We start from the raw sequence: 17,668 nt of genomic DNA, 5'->3' as shown, positions 1-17,668 counted from the left end.
TCACGAGGGGAAGGCTCTAAGGAAGTCATGGTAGTTTATCTTGTCTTCTCCACAAGAACATAGGTCAATCAGCTGGGGGGAAAAAAACAACAAACAAACACCATAAAGAGCTGGAAGAAGCTACAAATGTTTCTTTTCAGGGGAAAGTGCCCAGAAGTACTCCTTGTGTGACAGAGCAGAAGATCCGATTCCCCTGTGTGGAAGATCCTACCACCTCAGTAGTCCTGAATCACAGGTAAGCTTAAATGCTTATAGGTGACACTAATCTATGCAAGCAGAAGTATTACAGTGTTTGAGTTTAATCCCGATTGCCTTCTGAGTATCACCACAAGAAAAAATATCCACAAAAAATAAAGCATGGCCACATACTGACATAGGCCACAGGAAATCTTTCAGAAGCCTCACAGAAATCCCTTCCAAAAGTGGGGTGGGGGCAGCATAGCTGAACAGTTAACTGTTCACTGGTGTCGCTTTGGTGCACGCACATGGCATAAAGTGGAGGCACAGATAATCGAGCCCAGCGACAGCCATGCTAATGAGCCAGCTCTGGTATCCATGCCTAACCCTGCATTGTGTTACAGAGCTATAGCCTTTGTATGCTTAAGGGAAAGAAAGAGGGTTTTTGTTTCTTTAATTGCATAACTAATCTCCTTCTGACACCCAGGGAGATGGAAAAGGTCTAATATCACAGTTCCTTGGAAGGATTCTTCTTCCCCTTGTCGCCTGGAGACAGATTGACTAGGGTTGCTCTTGTGTGACTGACAGCTGTGCTCCTCTCCAATCCAGACAGTAGTTAACTATCATCTGCCATATGTTTAATTTATAGCACCGCCACACTTCTGAGGGCTCTGAGCACACTATTATTAAGATTTCAAGAGAGAAGAGGGATGCTTTTAGTGATTAGGTTCTAGATGGGGATTCAAACATGGGGGGGTTCAGCCTCAATCGTCACAGGCTCCCCACATGCTTTTGGGCACGTCACTTCGTCTCCCGTTCTCCAAATGAGAGCAGGAAGGACTGTCACCACATTGTAAATTCCTCAGGGCAGAGGGGTCCCTGATGAACTCTAGTACAGCATAAGCCCTGGGTGCTGGTTAAAGCCCTTTTTTCAGTGCACATTCAGAGACATAAATACCCTGCTTGCGCACCTTTCTAACCACAGCTGCGATGCTCACAGTTGGCTGGTTTAGAAAATGTGGTGGTTTTTTTTTAGCAAAGGAAATACTCCCTCTGGTTTCTAGACTCTCTGAGTCTGCCTTTATTGGCCACTAATCTACTGCAAACCACACTATGCTAAGAACACATCCTTGCCAGGCATGTTCCTGAAAGGATCCTCCATCCCTACTATATAAGGTTTTCTCTTCAGTTTCCCCTCACATTTTCTGCTATGCAACCTGTGATCTCCACGTGCTGTTGCTCGTAGTGCCCAGCAAGCCTATGTTTTAGTTATGTTAACCAAGTGCTTATGATTCTAATTTCTTTTTTTTAATTATACAATACTTTTAGTTCTCAAATCTTCACTTCAGTTGCCGTTAAATCCAGAATGCATCTAAGCTTTCCTAAGGCTGATTCCCTGAGCACCTTAGTGTCATCTCGACTCAAGCCCAGGTGTGCTTGAGTCATGACGGACACTCAGTGGCTCTGCAGTAGCCTGTGCCTGATCTCTATCATGATATACAACCTCTTCTGCTCATCTCTGAGACCTGGGCCAGCAGGCATTTTCAGGCTCCAGGTAACAGTGCAGCCAAGCACCCATCTGTTCATTTGGGGGACAACCTGGGTAACGTGTCTTTCCTTTACAGCAATCATCTCCTCCTTTAAGACACAGGCTCAGTCCAACAGCTCAGAGGCCTTTCTGAACTGGGTCTCTCTTGTCCTTTTCTTGAAGCTGTTCCCCTTCGTAGGGTAGAGCAGCTTTTGTTCTCGCCTGGCTAGGGTTGGTTTGTAGAAGAGCTCTTTTGGAAGAGCTACAAGAGAGAAATTCAATATGCACAGCACCCATTTCTTCTGACCTTGTTAACCAGAAAGGCATTGGTTGGCACACTCAAGCTGTCACAAAGTGCTAAAAATTTTGCTTTCTCCAAGATGCCAGAGCCATCCTCATCACACCGAAGAAACGCCTCCCGAATGTCCTTGTTGCTTAAGCACTTATGGAGCTTCAGCTCTTCCTGAACCTGTGCAATTAATTCATCCAGTTCCTGCCTGCTGGTCCCAAGCGTGGGGATGTCACTGTAGAAGAAAGGAAGAATGGAACTTCATCTAAAAGCTACTTCTGGCAGCCTTACTGTGACACTTGTATGCTGACTGCCCACCACGGCTGGCCAGACTGTATTTCTGAACAGACAACATGCTTCTGTGCGGCTCAGTTTTTATGGCAAGCTCATTTCAGCTTGGACTTGGAGATGAAGCTCACACTTCATCTTGGAGCATTGTGTAAACTATTTTCCCTTTGCAGGACATTTCCCCCATGCACCTTTTGTTTGCAAGTGCTCTGGGACAAGGAGTGTTTCCTTGTGAGCTCCGTACAGCCCTAGGAACTGTGTGTGATTCTAATATCAAGCAGAGCCCCTGAACTACCATGGTACTAACTGACTCTAAAGTGTCATGTGAAGTAATAGGGTTGTTAGAGTGGGCCACCCAAAATGGGTCCAGACAGCTGAAAAAGAGGATGTGGTCTAAGCTCTGATGGGCTGATAAGCACAGCCAGAGCAAATTTAAAAAAAGACTCCACCAACCCTCCGCTGAGCCTGCAACTATCTCGTGGCTCATGCAGATACAACAGATACAACAGCAGCATTTGTTAGAGTTAACTACTGTCTTTTGGGAAAAGAGGACTGTGTCCTTTTAGGTGAAAGTACCTCTGCTGCTGAGCCACAGCTGTCCCACAAGGTCTTCGGGTCAGCAGCAGCCACAACATTACATTATACACATCTGACCCCCACTATACGTGTCCAGACACAGGCTGTTGGAGCTGATTAATCAGCTGAGCAGCCATTAGATAGCAGGCTGGAGCCCACGGAAGTTGCTGGAAATGCCCTTAGCTGCCAACCCTGAGTCTTATTTAGCTTCACAACCCCATCCTTTGAAGCCTACCTGTTGTCAGTCTCCTTTACCACTTGCCGTGGGCGAAAATGATCTCTCAGGGACTGCAGTGTTGCCGCAGGGAACCTCTCCGCATTGCTCTCCATATAATTAAGCACATATTCATCAGCGTCAGTGATAACAAACCTGTGGCCAAACACTGGGGAAGAGGCATTAAAGAAAGCAGCGTTACTTGCCTTTCAGCATGGGTAAGTCACTTCATCGTCCATGAGAGAGCACGGTTTCTCTCTTGTGGCTGGGCTCAGGTTTGAGCGTGCTCTGCTATTTGTTTCAGTCCTCAAAGTGAGAATAGTTTCACTGATTCAAAAGGAGTTTTGCTGCAAGAAAAGCAGCTGCTGCGAGCAAAGGCCCTGTGCTTGGACCTACAATGACTCCCCCACTACCACTGGTTTCTAAATATTTCAGTATTACATTTATTTTCCTTACAGGATAGATTTATGGCCTTTGCTGCTAGTAGTCATCCGGCAAAGCTTTAACCCTGTGAATCCTGGCCAGTCCCAAAATGTAAACTGAACGCATACTATGGAGAATATAGCTCTTTTCCTTATTACGTCAGAGGTCCAAACATGACAGTAACAGAGTTATATCAACGTACACCAGCTGGTGATCTGGAAACTCAAATGCAATGAGAGCCAGAAGGAATAGATCTCTCAAGGGAAGAAAGGTATATGCACTGTCCGTGCAATAAATGACATATCAGAGCAGGCACTAAAAACCAATGCTCAGAGAGTATTATCAGTTCAAGCTGCATTTTACCTTCAATTGTAGAACCGATGGTGAGGTCAGAGGGCTCATAGTATGTGGCATTCTCTGTTGTAGAGCCTGGTTTGGCAACTCTGGTCTTTCCTAAGTATTTGCCTCCAATGATGCCAGAGTTACGGACTGGGGGTTCATAGATGCTGATCATGTCATTGGAGAGGAAATAAGAGAGGATGAAACGACGCTTTCTGTCCTCAGGGTTTGGTGATTCCTAGAGGAAAGGTAGTGGCTTTGGAAAAGAACATTTCAACTAGGTTTTTCTCTCCTGGGGTGCTTAGGAGCACCTAGTAACCCACTCATAAGCACCCAGAGTTCATAGCTTTTTTTAGAGCCGACTAACCAAAGCGCTTAATGTAGGCCAAAAGCTACAGATATGCTGACATAGGTTAACAAAGCCCTAGACAGTGTTAAGTGTTTGATTTTCAAAGGTTACGTGCTCTAGTCAAGCTAACAGAAGCAGAATCTGGGCTGCAGTGACCAAGTATATTCAGTGTTTCCACAGGCTGAGTAACCCAAGAGAAAGGAATATCCTATATGGAATGATTCATCACGGAGAGAGCCTGGCTGTAAAATTTAGTATTAAACTTATATTTTTCATTATAATGGGTGCTTGAGAGAGTGCCAGCTCTTAGTCACAGGAAGACACTCCCCTGACACACCAGTGGGTTTACTTGCTTAGTTTAAAATTAAGTGGATCTGAACTCGTCAGCTGTGACCTTTAGGAACTCCTGCAAAATAGGGAAAAGAAATCAGCCCTTATTCACCCTGAGTGTTTGGAGAGGGCAGGCACCAGGCAGTGCAGGAAATGCCATTGCTGCTGCTGGACGTGCCAGAGGCTCCTTGCATAAACCAACTGTAAAGCTGGCACAAAGGCCAGGGCCTGAATGCTGTTGTCGTGGGTGGAAAGCACCATCCCCATGGACTCCCCAGCTCCTGCGCTGGCACTCGGCTGCTCTGCTAGCACAACCCTTTGCCGGCTGCTGTGGCCAAGATGAGCCTGGAGAAGGACAGGTGCTGGGAGCCAGCAGCAGGGAGACAGCAAGCTCACGCTTGTGGCAGCGGTTGAAAGCAGGCAGAGGCACAGTGCCCAGTCGCAATGCTGTTTCAGTTAGGGCCATCTGTCACGTGCTGATGTCAGTGGGAGTTTTTCCATAAATGGCTGTGGTTTTGTAGCATGTCTGTTTTGTACTTTCTGGCCTTGTTTGTTTTTTTTTTTTTCCTACCTTTGCGTGCTACTAATTGTCACAGCAAGTACACAATAACCCAATGGCATCCCCTGAGGGGCACTTGTGTTGGCTTGGGGAACTCTCTTTTCTCACCAGCACAGAGGAGAATTAGCTAACGGCCTTCTCTGAGCAGGCTGTTCCTCCCATCTTTTTGACTCAACAACATAAGCTGGCACGATAATATCAAGGAAAGGACTTACCAGGGCCACCTGGTATCGCAGCACCTTGTGGTGATTCTCTAGCATCTTAATTATATCTTTCCGGGGAGGCTTTGGAAGCAGAGAAAAGCAGTTCTGAAGAGAGTCTTCAAGGATGCCAAAACCATTATAGGGAGGAATTACCTGCATCCAGAGGAGATATCAAGCATAAACAGCTGAAACTAAAAACAAGACAATGTTTGCAAGACAGCTTATCAGAAACCATCTGTTAGGAAAGAAATCTTCTGTCACCAGGTAGCAATACCTGTGCCATCCTGCCCAGTGGAGATGCTACTAGCCTGGCCATGTGTTGGACCCCTTACTTATAGAAAATATTTAAGAGAATTAAGCCAGGTCATTTCTTTGAATAAAGAGACTACGGCTATACTAATAACTAAACCCTCCTGTGCACAGGAACTCAATCATCTATATGGTTACATGGTTAACCTAATCCCCATCATATTTATGGTCTAGGCCAGCTAGCACTCCAAACCCTTCCTAGGCTCAGTTTGGGAGGTGACAAAGGCTGTCACTATCCCCAGCAGGCAGTTTGGATCTGGCAATCCTGTTTTGGAGGGTGAGGGAGAGTTTAGTAGTATGAGTGCAGCCAGACTGCGCCTGTTGGCTTCCCAGCCAAAAACAAACCCTGACACTGTTTAATTTTCTAGTATAGACATGACCAGAGTTCTTTCTATCACTCTTGAGCATTTTGTCCTTTAGAGTATTAGAAATCAACAGTTTCAGAGGACTTTCATTTTAATACCGATTATAAACATTCCTGCCTTGTCATTGTCAAGTTATTTGCTCTTTTCTTTACGCTGAACTTGTTTACTATAGGTTCTTATTAAGGTGAACCTATACTTTACTGTAAGAGTTTATACCGACTGCTTCATTGCATCCCTTCCTTTGAGAAATTGTCTGCAGTACCTGTTGAACTTCCTGAAGTGGTTCCTTCTTTATTTCCACTGGCTGGAAGTCTGTGATGCCAAATTTGTCACGATAGAAGTTTCGTGTGAACTCATCACAATCATAGATGAAGAAGGTGCGTCCAAGGAGGGTGGTAGATTTACCAACAGCAAAATCTTTCGCTGTGTACCACTCAAGTACCTCCTGATCAGAGATCTCCAGAACACAGCTTGGGAAAGTCTCTAAGGACAAGGGAGCAAAAGGAAAAATAAATCAGGTAGATGTTAACATTTCCTAGTGAAAAGGGATACAAGAGCAAGCTGTTGGTACTGCTGTCCTGCCACTGTTTCCCAAAAGATAAAGAATTTAGTGATCATTTAAAAAACTTTTCTTTGGCCAAAAAAATGATGACACTTGGAGTGCTCTCAGCAAAAATTCTCCAGACTCGGTGTACCTCTGACACATCCACCGCATATGTGTCTACCCACCGAGGGACTTTAGCACAGACAGATTTGCTGGCGAATCTAAACTTACTTTTCTTGTCCACAAAGGTTTTGGGTAAGCGTTGGCGTTTTATCAGTATTGGGAATGGGTCTCGACCATCATTTTGCTTGTAGACTTCACGAACCTCCACTGTATCATCTGCCAAGTAGTAATGGATGATGTAAGGCCGATTCTCACCAAACGTGCTGTTAGTGTCATCCCATGTAGCATAGAAGCGAAGGACCTAGGGTGGAGAAAAAAGAGCCAGAGAAAACAACTATGGATTAGAATTACTAATGCCTCATCCAAACATAGTGGGTTGGAAGGGGTTGGAAGGGGTTGGGTGGTTGGAGGCTTCTCAGCAATCTTCTCTGCCAGGTACAGAAGAACCAAGCCCTTGTACTGTGAGTACTGGGATGAATGGGCTGCTGAGGCAGCAGTGAGAAGGGCAGCAGAGGTCTGGAGAGGTGGACAGGCCTGGCTTACCTTGAAGGCCGCAAGTGAGAGAGAACAGTTTATGCTAAGACAGGAAACTTAGTTCAGGAAGCATGAGGAAAAATGGGAGAGGGGTTGGTGACTAAAAAGTAGCAGAAAATAATTTTCCAGGGATGAGTAGGGAAGTAGTCCTAAGGGAAGTGACTTTTATAATGAAACTTAACACAGCAAGACAGAACCTTGTTTTGACTCTTAAACCTCTTAGAAGTTTCACAGCCAACTCTTTACTACTTGCATGCTGAGGAAGGCAGAGGGAAAGGCACTCGGCAGTCCTGAGGAGGCTGCATTCACTGCAGACCCCATCTTGTTTCTGTTGAGTGGAAATATCATCTTGTAATGCCACAGAAATAAAACTCTTCACACTGCAATGTTCGAGAGTTCCCCAAGGTACGGCTCCTAAACAGGCAGCCTAATAGCTGTCACAGGCAGAGTTGGCCCAGTGCAGACTTGAGTCAGTGAGGCTAAACTGGAAGTTAAGCGGCAGGCATGGCCCAGCTTGCATCCACACAGCAAAACTCTCTGCTCCCCTCAAAACAGGGGGACGATATCCAAAATTGCAACTGGATATGATCCTGACCTGTGCTAACACCTAGCTGATGGCAAGGAAATGTTTGATTGATAGCTGGCCAGGGACAATATGCAGAACTCAGGACATGTCCTGGCCCTGTTTTATTTGCTAGCATAGATGTAGTCTATAGGGTTTCTTATATTGTTGCTAGATGAAAAGAAGAAGATCCAGAGGTGCAGGGAGGAGAGTATAAGTCAACTGTGTGCACAGGGAAAATTCAGTCAGAGCAAGTGGCATTTGTATTTGTCTGAAATAGTCCACTCTGGCACCAATGTTGTGGGGGAAGAGAGGAGTGGATGCAGCATGCCCTTTCATATTAGAACTGCAACTGGCCCTATCTGTTAACTTCCTGAGGCAGCTGGCTTATCTTACTCCAACAGAAAGCAAGAGAGATGGAGGATCTAGAGCACTGGCTCTGCAATCCAAAGAGAAGCTGTTCACAAGGCACAAAGCCCAGTAAAAAGAGAAAAGGGTTTGTTTCTTACAAAAGCCAAGAAAGGAGCAAAACTGGAGTCTGTTCAGGGGACCAAGATTTTTTAGAATCACAAAACTCGGGTTTCAATGACACAAATAGTCTGTAATGTGGGTAATCACTACCAGCTCTCTCACCTGCTTGTCATAAGTCAGAAACTGTTTGAGTTGGTCGAAATCTGATGGTGTGATGTACTTGCGCACAGGCATCCGACGCAGTTCGGTGTAAGGATCGAAAACCATTTTCTCTGGAGGGTTCAGTTCAATTCCTTGGCTCTCCAGGAACACCTAGGAAGGTAATCTAAGATATTAATGCTGCTGTGAGTTCTGAAGAGATAACAAGAGATTACAGATAGGCTGAGATGAGTGTTGACAAAACACTGCAAGTTCATTCCTCACAGACCACCAGGCTGCAGGAGTATTAGTTCTACTGCAATAGCAGGTACAATAGAAGATGACCAAGATGTTTCTATATAAATTTTGCTTGCCCTTTAATTACTTAGGGCAGTCTTGTCCTCAACATCCTAACTCAGATTTTACTTAAGCACAGTTTTCCTTGGCCTTAGGGCTTTAGATAGAAGATAACTGTCAGTTGGTCTCTTTCATGTAAATGAAAGAGATTAAATTAGTGCATAACTGCAGATGTAGTCAGTCTGAATTTGCAAGAGACCTAGGGCTTCCCAATGTGTCAGACCATGGAAGTTGGTGTTATCCATATCAGGGCCACCAAGGCCCTTCAGCCCATGAGGATCTGTGCCAGAGTAGCAGCATCAGTCCATCTTTCAGGTGGAGTACTTTTCCAAAAAAAAAGAGGACAATCTGTTTATTTATAAGGAGATTTTTTGTTTACCTCAGATGCTTCAACAAACTCTATGGTATTACTCGTGTAGTCGCATCAGTCACTCAAAACAACTTCTGAAGTCAATGGACTTCTTCCCTTTTTGGCCTTGGGAAGCAGCCCATGAAAACATTCAGCCCAGGAAGCACCTATGCAAACATCTCCAACAGGCATGTGAGATCACCCTGAAGACTCACAAGGCAGGTTCACACTTCCAGATTCACTATTTTCTGGTCTGGAGGATGCCAGTTAATGATAAATAGACTAATGGCCTTGAGATGTAGACTCATGTAGCTCATTTCATGTTTTCCATCAACCAACCAAAATAAACACGAGAACCAGTTCTTCATTTGATGTCAACTGACTTTAACAGTCATCCAGTTCCAGCAGAGCTGGCCCAACATGTTCTCAACAGCCACATATATACCAATATATTACACATGCTTGGGAACATTCCTGGGCATTGAGGCCAACTGGCAAGAAACAATCCGCATCTAAACTCTTTCAGCCTCCAGGGCAGGTTGGCTGCACGTAACTCACCAATTGGGAATGGTCCCTGGAGCATTCTGACTTCTGAACTGCTCCTGGGAATTACTTGGAAGAATACTAGTTGACCAAGGCTCAGATTATACTGGAGACAACCTGACAGGTACCATTATACTGGTATTTTTTATTATTTGTTATTCAATTGTTATTATTTCATTTACTGGTACAGAAATAGCCAGAAATAGAAAAGCAGGCAATAAGTAAGCTCTCTTAAAAAGGTCAGTTCATACCACTATTCTCAACCCATGGATCATGACCACTCTTCTGGCTTGGCTGTAGATGGGTGCAGAGTTACTGACTGCATTCCCTTCCCCTATTCTTAACAGAGGAGTATGAAGTCAGAAAAGAGTCAGGATCAGTAATTTGCCCCTCACAATGTTTTATCTGGACTCTAAGCAGTTAAACTATTGTATACACAGAAATGAACTTAAAGTTTGTATTGTAAGGAGAAGTCCTGAGGACAAAGGGTGGACTCCCAGTAGCCCTGCGGCAAAAATACTGAGCAATAAATATGCCCTCAGCAAATATCATGCCTGGAACTCCCCATTGATCTGAAGCAAGAAGTCCTCACAAAAGGCAAAATGAAAGATTCAAGCAACCATATTGTGAAAGCTACAGATGCAGACTACTGGACTCTAACAAGTCTACTGGACTCTAACAAGTCTATCTACCTGTAACTGCCAGGATTCTTTGTGTTAGTGTTCTCTGTAAAAGCAACACACCTGTGTGAAGGGGTCACAGTCGACTATGCGGTACGTCCTGCCATACATGGTGATGTTCATGCCCCGATTCAGATCTTTCCAGTGGTAATGATCCCCATGGTCATTCTTGGGCACCCGGTGACGTCTGACAAGTTTGCCTTGAAGAAGACCAGAGTTCTGCACAACAGGCTCTATGACGGACATGCTGTCATCTTCCAAATAGTAATAGATACCCACTTGGCGGATCCGGTAATGTTCTTCTGTGGAGAGAGGAACATCTTCCTGGAAATAGGCATCAAACTTCAAAATCTGCCAAAGGGACAATATCCCAAAGGGAGAAAGAGAGAAACAATTTGAACACCATGATTAGTCTATTAAGAAAAATAATTTATTTTTAATGTGCTTTGGCAGTGCAAAGTTACTGGATTGTAACCTATACAATCATCAAAGCCAACTGTAGCCTAATCTGTGACTGACGGCAGAGACATCATGAGGGCTTTTATCAAGACCTGCCTTTTACAAATTTGGTACTCTAGGGATAGGTGTAAAAAATACAGCCTTTTCCCTACTCTTTCTTGATCCCCCCCCTATTTTACCTACTGCCAAGTGCTTGGTTACTGCCAGTAATCTAGTTTTCTGACATACATGACCTTCTTTACTACTGTCAGCTTTGCAGATCAATCAGGCCTCACATACCCAGCCCACATCAGACCACAGGCCTTGGTAATTAAGTGATGATAAAGCCAGCAAGTTCCTACTAGCCAGCAAAAGTGCTTCAAAAGGGATCATGACTCGCTCCGCAGCGACTGCTCAGTCCGTGGCTGTGGCTGCACTCGCCAGCTTGCAGTCTCTGCCACTGGCACATGTAAAATCAAGGGTCAGCTCAGGACTGCTCTGAGCAGACACACAGACACCTCCCAGTCCAATACAATCACCAAGATACAACACAGAAAGCATTAATGGAGCAGCACAGGCTGTAACCTGCTCTGGTGACAAACACAAGCATAAATAGACAGACCACAGCTAAACAGTCTAACAAGGTTCCCATTGCAGGCTGTCCATTACAGTTTAAGATCAGTTACAATCTCAATATAATTTTGGAAACACAGAAGGCCAGGCTGTGGCTTACAGGGCAATGGTTATAAACTGAAGCTTTTCAGAGTTAATCAAACTTCTTTTCCAACGCCTGCTGGAAATGCTCTCGCGTAACTTGTGGGGAATGTCTTACATCGTTTACGTATGATAATCCTCCTCCCAAGCAAAGAAAGCCTCTTTCAGTCTGGGGTTCAGCTGTCTCTGACTAAGGGCTATGGCATCTGAAAACTGCTGTACGCTGTCCCATGAACCCTGGAGCTGACTGCTTATGTCTCCGAACTTGGCCAGTGATATTCCTGGAATAAGCTGCTTTATACCTTTTTGTCAAAAGCCACGTGTGCTGGAACAAAGCCTGAAGGTGGAGCCTGCTTGGCTTGCCCATAGGTCAGCGTGGGTCTCATGTTAGATAATTCATCTAATTCAGCTTGAGAAAGCTGATTCACATATAGTCGCTCCCCGCCAATCCCCACTGTTGGCAGCCGAGAAAAGGCAAATCCATTTTTGTAGCCCAGTGTCTGGGACCGATGAAAAGATTTTTTCTGTGGAAGGAAATCCAGCTGTTAAAATACTGCATGCACTTAGTAGATACAGCTACTGAAAGCACAGAGAAACAGTAAAAGAGTATAATATCCATAATGCCCCCCCCTCAGAATTTTATTATAACCTACTGCAGCAGTTATTTACAATTAGATTTTACACTTAGATCAAGAAGGCTGAAAAAACAGTAAGAGGCTGAGAGGGACAAAGCATCAGAGTGAATTCAAATCCCAGCACTGGCACAGATTTCCCCGAGAGCTTAAATCACTAAATTTCCCTATTGCCACCATTCTCAGTGCCTAGAACGGGGTGACAGTACTTTATCTGCCCTAGTATTTGTCTCACAAACTCTTTGTTCCCTACTCTGTGTTATGGCACTACAGAGTACCATGGGACCTCACCATGGGACCTCACTCTGTTATTGCCTTACGGTGCTCCCTTGACTGTTACACCTTGTGCACCCTCTGTGTTTTCTGTCACTATTTATTTTGTTAACCCTCTCCTGGGCATGGGCTAAATCAAGGTGTGTCATGATCACAGAACAGCAATTACGAAACCTACCAAAGCACATGAGCTGTTCCACCACCTCTTTCTACAGTCCATGTAAGGGTCACACAGGCAGTTGGACTAGATGATCGTTGTAGATCCCTTCCAACTGAAATATTCTATCCTATCCTATTCTGTTCTCTTCTCTTCTATTCTATTCTATTCTATTCTATTCTATTCTATTCTATTCTATTCTATTCTAACCCCAGTGTAAGACCCTATAGCAGATTAATGAGAATCCTTATAAGACAAGAATTCTATCTGTGTGAACACTGTATAATGCTGGCTATAGGATTCACCTGCTACTTTTTTGTTTTGTTGGTTTAACTTTGGTTTTGAGCTTCTTGGAGCCTTTCACCTATCTTTGCCATCTGCCTGACACCAGCCACTGAGCCATTCTTCAAGCTAAATAATTATCCAGATGGCACAGGAAGGTCCCTGCTTTGCTTAAGGATACACAACAAGAAAACGTCAGTGAATAGGAGCTGATCTCTGTCAGCCCAGTCCTGTTCTTCACTACTAAAGATCAGGATCAGACTTGAGTGACACCAAGCTACTCAACTTGCTGTACAGGCCACCACGCCTGGAACCTCACCGGCAACCCTGAAAACATTTGAAATAACACGTGCCTGGCTGGTCCCACTGGGCTTTCAACACTCCAGAGAAAGCAGAAGAAATTGTGAGTCCCTGATAATAAAATCCCTTACTTTACCTTTACTTTTGCCAAGTAAAACAGAGTTGTACACATTTCTAGCACTGAAGGAACAAGCTTCAGCTCCTTTTACAGACCCAGACTTGCAATCAGTCCAACCTCAGGCATATGAACTATTTCTCCACCCCCTCCCTCACCCCTCATGGTTAAGCCTCTAATCTTATTTATACCTCCAAGGCCCCAGTTGAATTTCACATAATTGCCTGTTTTCTCTTTAAACTGGTACAACAGATCTTGCAATGCCGTGGACAGAGCAGTTAGGACAACAGGTTCAGGTGAAAACAAGAAAGTTTACTGAAGACATGTTAACAGAACGTCTTATAAACATTAGCCCTGCCATGGAACTGCCATTTCCTTCTGTTAAATAAATACCAAGGGAAACCTGTGGGGAAAATATTGAAGGAAAACCAGGAAGTTTGTCTATAAATTGGGCGATATTGATGTTTGTCAGAAGTGCACAGGCTTTTAAGGGCCCACAGTTGCCTAAAGAAAACACCTCATAAATTCATAAGACTCCCAAAGTCGATAGGCTCTCCCCAGCGAGCATGGATGACAGATAACACCTCACAGTATCAGGTGACTAATGTAAATTTAAAAGGGAAAACCCAGAATGTAAACTCCTAATCACAGTTGCTGCCAGTTCATATCTGAAGAAATTTCACTGAATTAAGTCCTTCTTTTTGCCAAGTCTATAACACTTCACACAAACGATGTTCCCCCTCCCAGTGTCTCTGTTCCTCTGCCACATGGGCACTAAGCGATGGCAATACTATCTTATTTGAACACAGAGGTTTTCTTCAGCAATTCTCAGCATTCACATGGAAAACAAGCATCGCGATGCCCATTTTAGAGACTGGAAAATTGAGGCAAAGTGAGTTGTTAGCACTCACTAGGGCTCATCCTGAGGAACACTGCAAACCCGTTTCTGGAGTCCAGATCTCCTTAAAACATTACCAAGACTGCAAATTACTCTAAAATAACGATCTGCTCTGCTAAGTCCCGTGGGTGTTTCTTACATACACACAGCGCTGCTGAAGTCAGTAGAAGCATTCATGTGACTAAAGCAGGCAGGATTTTACTGATAGAGGAAATACTACTTTGCTAGGGGCAGAAAATTGCATTGCAGATTTCCAAGATGTTACAAATTATATTGGGGAAATAATATTATTAAGATGAGAATAATTCTGAGAGAACTTTTATTACTGCATGATTAAGAGTATTTGTTATGAGTAAATGAATCCACTTCCTGTTGAACAACTCGGTCATTGCTGACTTAGTTTGACTCTTCATGCTGGAAGGCACTGCTAAGACTGCTACAGTGACAATTTATCCTTGGGTCATCCTAATCCACACACAAGCAGAATAAAGAAAAGAGAGTGTCTATTAAGGAAAAAAGAGAAAACTGAGTTCCCACACAAGCATTCAGAATGATCTGGACTGGATGTACCAAAGCCCGTCATGACACCATCCTTGTCAAGAGCACATCTGTCAAACAGGTACTAGTGACAATACCACCACCGGTCTAAGAAACATGGGACAATGTCTTCCTAAGGGAGCACTAGATCCTTTAAGTGTTAAGATCCTTTAGAGGTTCCTCCCCACTCCATCTGAGGATCAATCAAGAGTTACAGAAATTTCTACCACAAGGGTATCTAGGAAGTACTGTTGTCACCTCTAGAAATATCAAGAGCATTGCGGTGGCAGGAGATAGAAGGGAAGCTTTCCTCTTTTGGGAGAATAAGCATTTCCATTGGAACACCAAATATGCATGAAGTCTATGTCCCGGGGAGTTAAGAGGCTCTGTGAGCGATATGGGAAGAGCAGAGTGGGCTGACTACAGTGCCTCTCACCATCACTCGAGAAGATTTGCCAAAGCGTAGACTGGATTGGTAAGAGGTTCTCTCTTCTGTAGAGCACAATCTAGGGGACATATCAGGAAGATATGGAAGTACTTGTTCTGAAGGTGTCAGTTTTCAATGGGAATTTCAACGACATGGAGTACTGTCCCAAGGTATATCTCTATTTTTTTTTGCAATAGACCATGTCCCATGACAAATGTTCACACGCAAGTACACGAGGTTCCTTATCATGCAATACCAGAGCATATTGGGCCCCTGTTCACCTGATGAGCAGGCAACTTGGATGTGTTGGGAGGGAGCAGGAGGAAGAAAGGGCCTCACTCAGAATACTGAGCCTTATGGAAAGGAAGGAGCCTGTTCTTAAGAATATTAAGCTCCAGGGAAATGTAAGGCATGCCCTGGTCTATCTGCTCCCCTGCCTTGGAGCATTGCTTCTGAGGGAAGTAGTCAGGGTATTGGTTTCTCAAACTGACATTAGTAGCATTGAGTTGAAGCTGAGCAATGGTGTCAAGACTCAAGATATTAGTTCCCCAGGGAGAAAGAAGGGCAAAGTTGTCAGCTGCTCTGAAACAGTACTGGAAGGAACTCAGGGAGTATCAGTTCTCATCTGTGGTACTACTTCCTCAAGAGGATACTGGAAGGACTTGGTGCTATCAGATCCTCAGTGCGTGGGCCATTAGGAATAGGGAAAAGGTGAGCTTGCTTCCTCATTTAGGTATCAATTCAAGTGCAGAGGATGAGGATGACACTACTTCTTCCAAGGAACCTGGGAGAAGCTGAGAGGGTCTCACTTCCTTGGCAGGGTCCTGGAGGCTGTGGCGGTATTAGTTCTGTGGAGGGATACCAGTTCTCTAAAGACTATCAGGTTGTCAGGTTCCAGACCATTAATTCCCTATGGACTATCAAGGGTTTAGTTCTCCAGGTGATACCGAGAGACCATTTGTGGAAGTATCAGAACTTTGGAGGAGAGGGTATCAGGAAAGTATTGGTTGCCCAGGAGATTGGTGACTTTGGGGTGTATTTGTCCCTCTAAGGGTGGTGAGTGTGTCCAGGACATACCTGTTTCTCTAGGTGTACAGGGATGGTTTTGAGGATTAATTCCTAGTGGAGGACTGCTTGAGGTCTGGACAGCGTTGGCGCTCCTGGGTATGTCAAATCAATTGAGGGGATATCAGGTGTGTTTAAGGGTCCTGGTTCAAGGCAGTATCAGAACGAGTAGCAGGTTCAGAACACATTCTTTTGGGAAAACTGAGATAGTTCAGAGAAACAGGAGTTTCCCTGGAGGAATCGGCTTTCAAGACTGTAAAGTGAATACGGGGATACTCCTTCCCTTGGGGTACCATATGAACTGGTGGGGGAACTATTGGATGGATTCAGAGGTACTGAGTGTCCATGGGGTGAGCTTGCAGATAGTAGTTCTGCAGTTATAGGGAAAGCTTTTGGGGTCTCAAATTAGGCTGGGGTAACCTGCCTCTCCAAAGCTTTCAGGACAATTTCAAGGGTTATCAGATGGGTGCAAGATGGGTTATCAGATGGGTGCAAGATGCAATATGTTCCTTGGGGACAAGATTAAGAGTACTAAGTATCCTGGAGGATGGGCTCAGTGATACATGGTCCCCTGGGAACAGACTTTAAACTTCATTGGGAGAATTTAGGGAGTACCAGGTGTGCTGTGGGTGGGGTTAGGGCATACTAGGTGTGTTCAGAGAGTTCAAGTCTCCCAGAAGTGAGTTCAGCAGATATTTGAAGGCTTTGCGAACACCAAATCCCCTGGGGGAGAGATCAACAGGTATTAAATCTGCTGGGGAGCATCAAGTGAGTTTACAGGGCACCAGGTCCCTTGGGGGTTATTTCATAGGGTATCAGGTCCCCTGAATGGTGTCCGGTGAGCTTGAGGGGTTCTGAGAACGTGGGTTCACAGGACACCAAGTCTGCTCAGGGATATTAGGTGAATTTGGGAGGTACCAGAACTCTTGGGGGAACTAGAGGGTGGTCTGAGGGAATAGGTGGTTCCCTCAGGGTGGGTTCATGGGGTAACACGTCCCCTGGGGGAATATTAGGTGAGTTTAGGGGTACCAGGTCTCCTGGGGAGTTAGAGGAGGGTCTGAGAGAGCCGCAGGTTCCCTGGAGGTGTGTTCAGGTCCCCCGGGGGAAGCCGGACATGGCGCAAGTCACTGACGGGTGCCTGGAGCAGGTGGGGGATTCTCGGGGGGGACGTGCTAGGCCAGGCCGGGCCGCGATTGGGGGTGCCCCGGGAGAATGGGGGAGGGAGTCCCCGGGAGGACGGCTACGCTCACCATGGGGTCCCTGAAGGCGCAGCCCGGGAGGAAGGGCAGGCCCGGGCCCGGCTCCGAGCTCATGGCGGCGGAGGCGCTCCCTTCCCCGGGCTCCGGCGACGCCGTCTCCACGGCAACCGCGGGCCGGCCCAGTGCGCAGGCGCGGGGAGGGACACGCATGCGCACTGATCCGCGCAGAGCTCTGCGCCTGCGCAGTGAGCGACAGGGAGGGGTTGCCGTGGCAACTGGAGGGTGGGAGCCCGGGCGGTGGGGCCTGGCCGAGCTGCGGGGTGGGGGCCGGGGCGGCCGGGCCGGATCCGGCAGGCTGTGTGTGGGGGTTGAGGATGGCCT

At 45.6% G+C, this 17,668-nt stretch overlaps 1 protein-coding gene across 1 annotated transcript; it reads right to left on the bottom strand.

Annotated features, from left to right (window-relative positions):
* On the bottom strand, positions 1-17,401 carry EFHC1 (EF-hand domain containing 1; the record flags this gene model as incomplete). Its single annotated transcript, XM_082480296.1, has 11 exons — positions 1-72; positions 2,013-2,229; positions 3,094-3,241; positions 3,859-4,072; positions 5,288-5,428; positions 6,212-6,432; positions 6,725-6,917; positions 8,346-8,495; positions 10,314-10,601; positions 11,705-11,926; positions 17,339-17,401. 11 exons carry the CDS (start codon positions 17,399-17,401, stop codon positions 1-3), a joined length of 1,929 nt encoding a protein of 642 aa, XP_082336422.1.
* Between the last annotated feature and the right edge of the window lie 267 nt (positions 17,402-17,668).

The sequence above is a fragment of the Vanellus vanellus genome (assembly GCF_965231255.1).
Source record: "Vanellus vanellus genome assembly, chromosome: 3".
NCBI classification, from domain to species: Eukaryota; Metazoa; Chordata; class Aves; order Charadriiformes; family Charadriidae; genus Vanellus; species Vanellus vanellus.
This window is presented reverse-complemented; position numbering and strand designations above follow the sequence as displayed.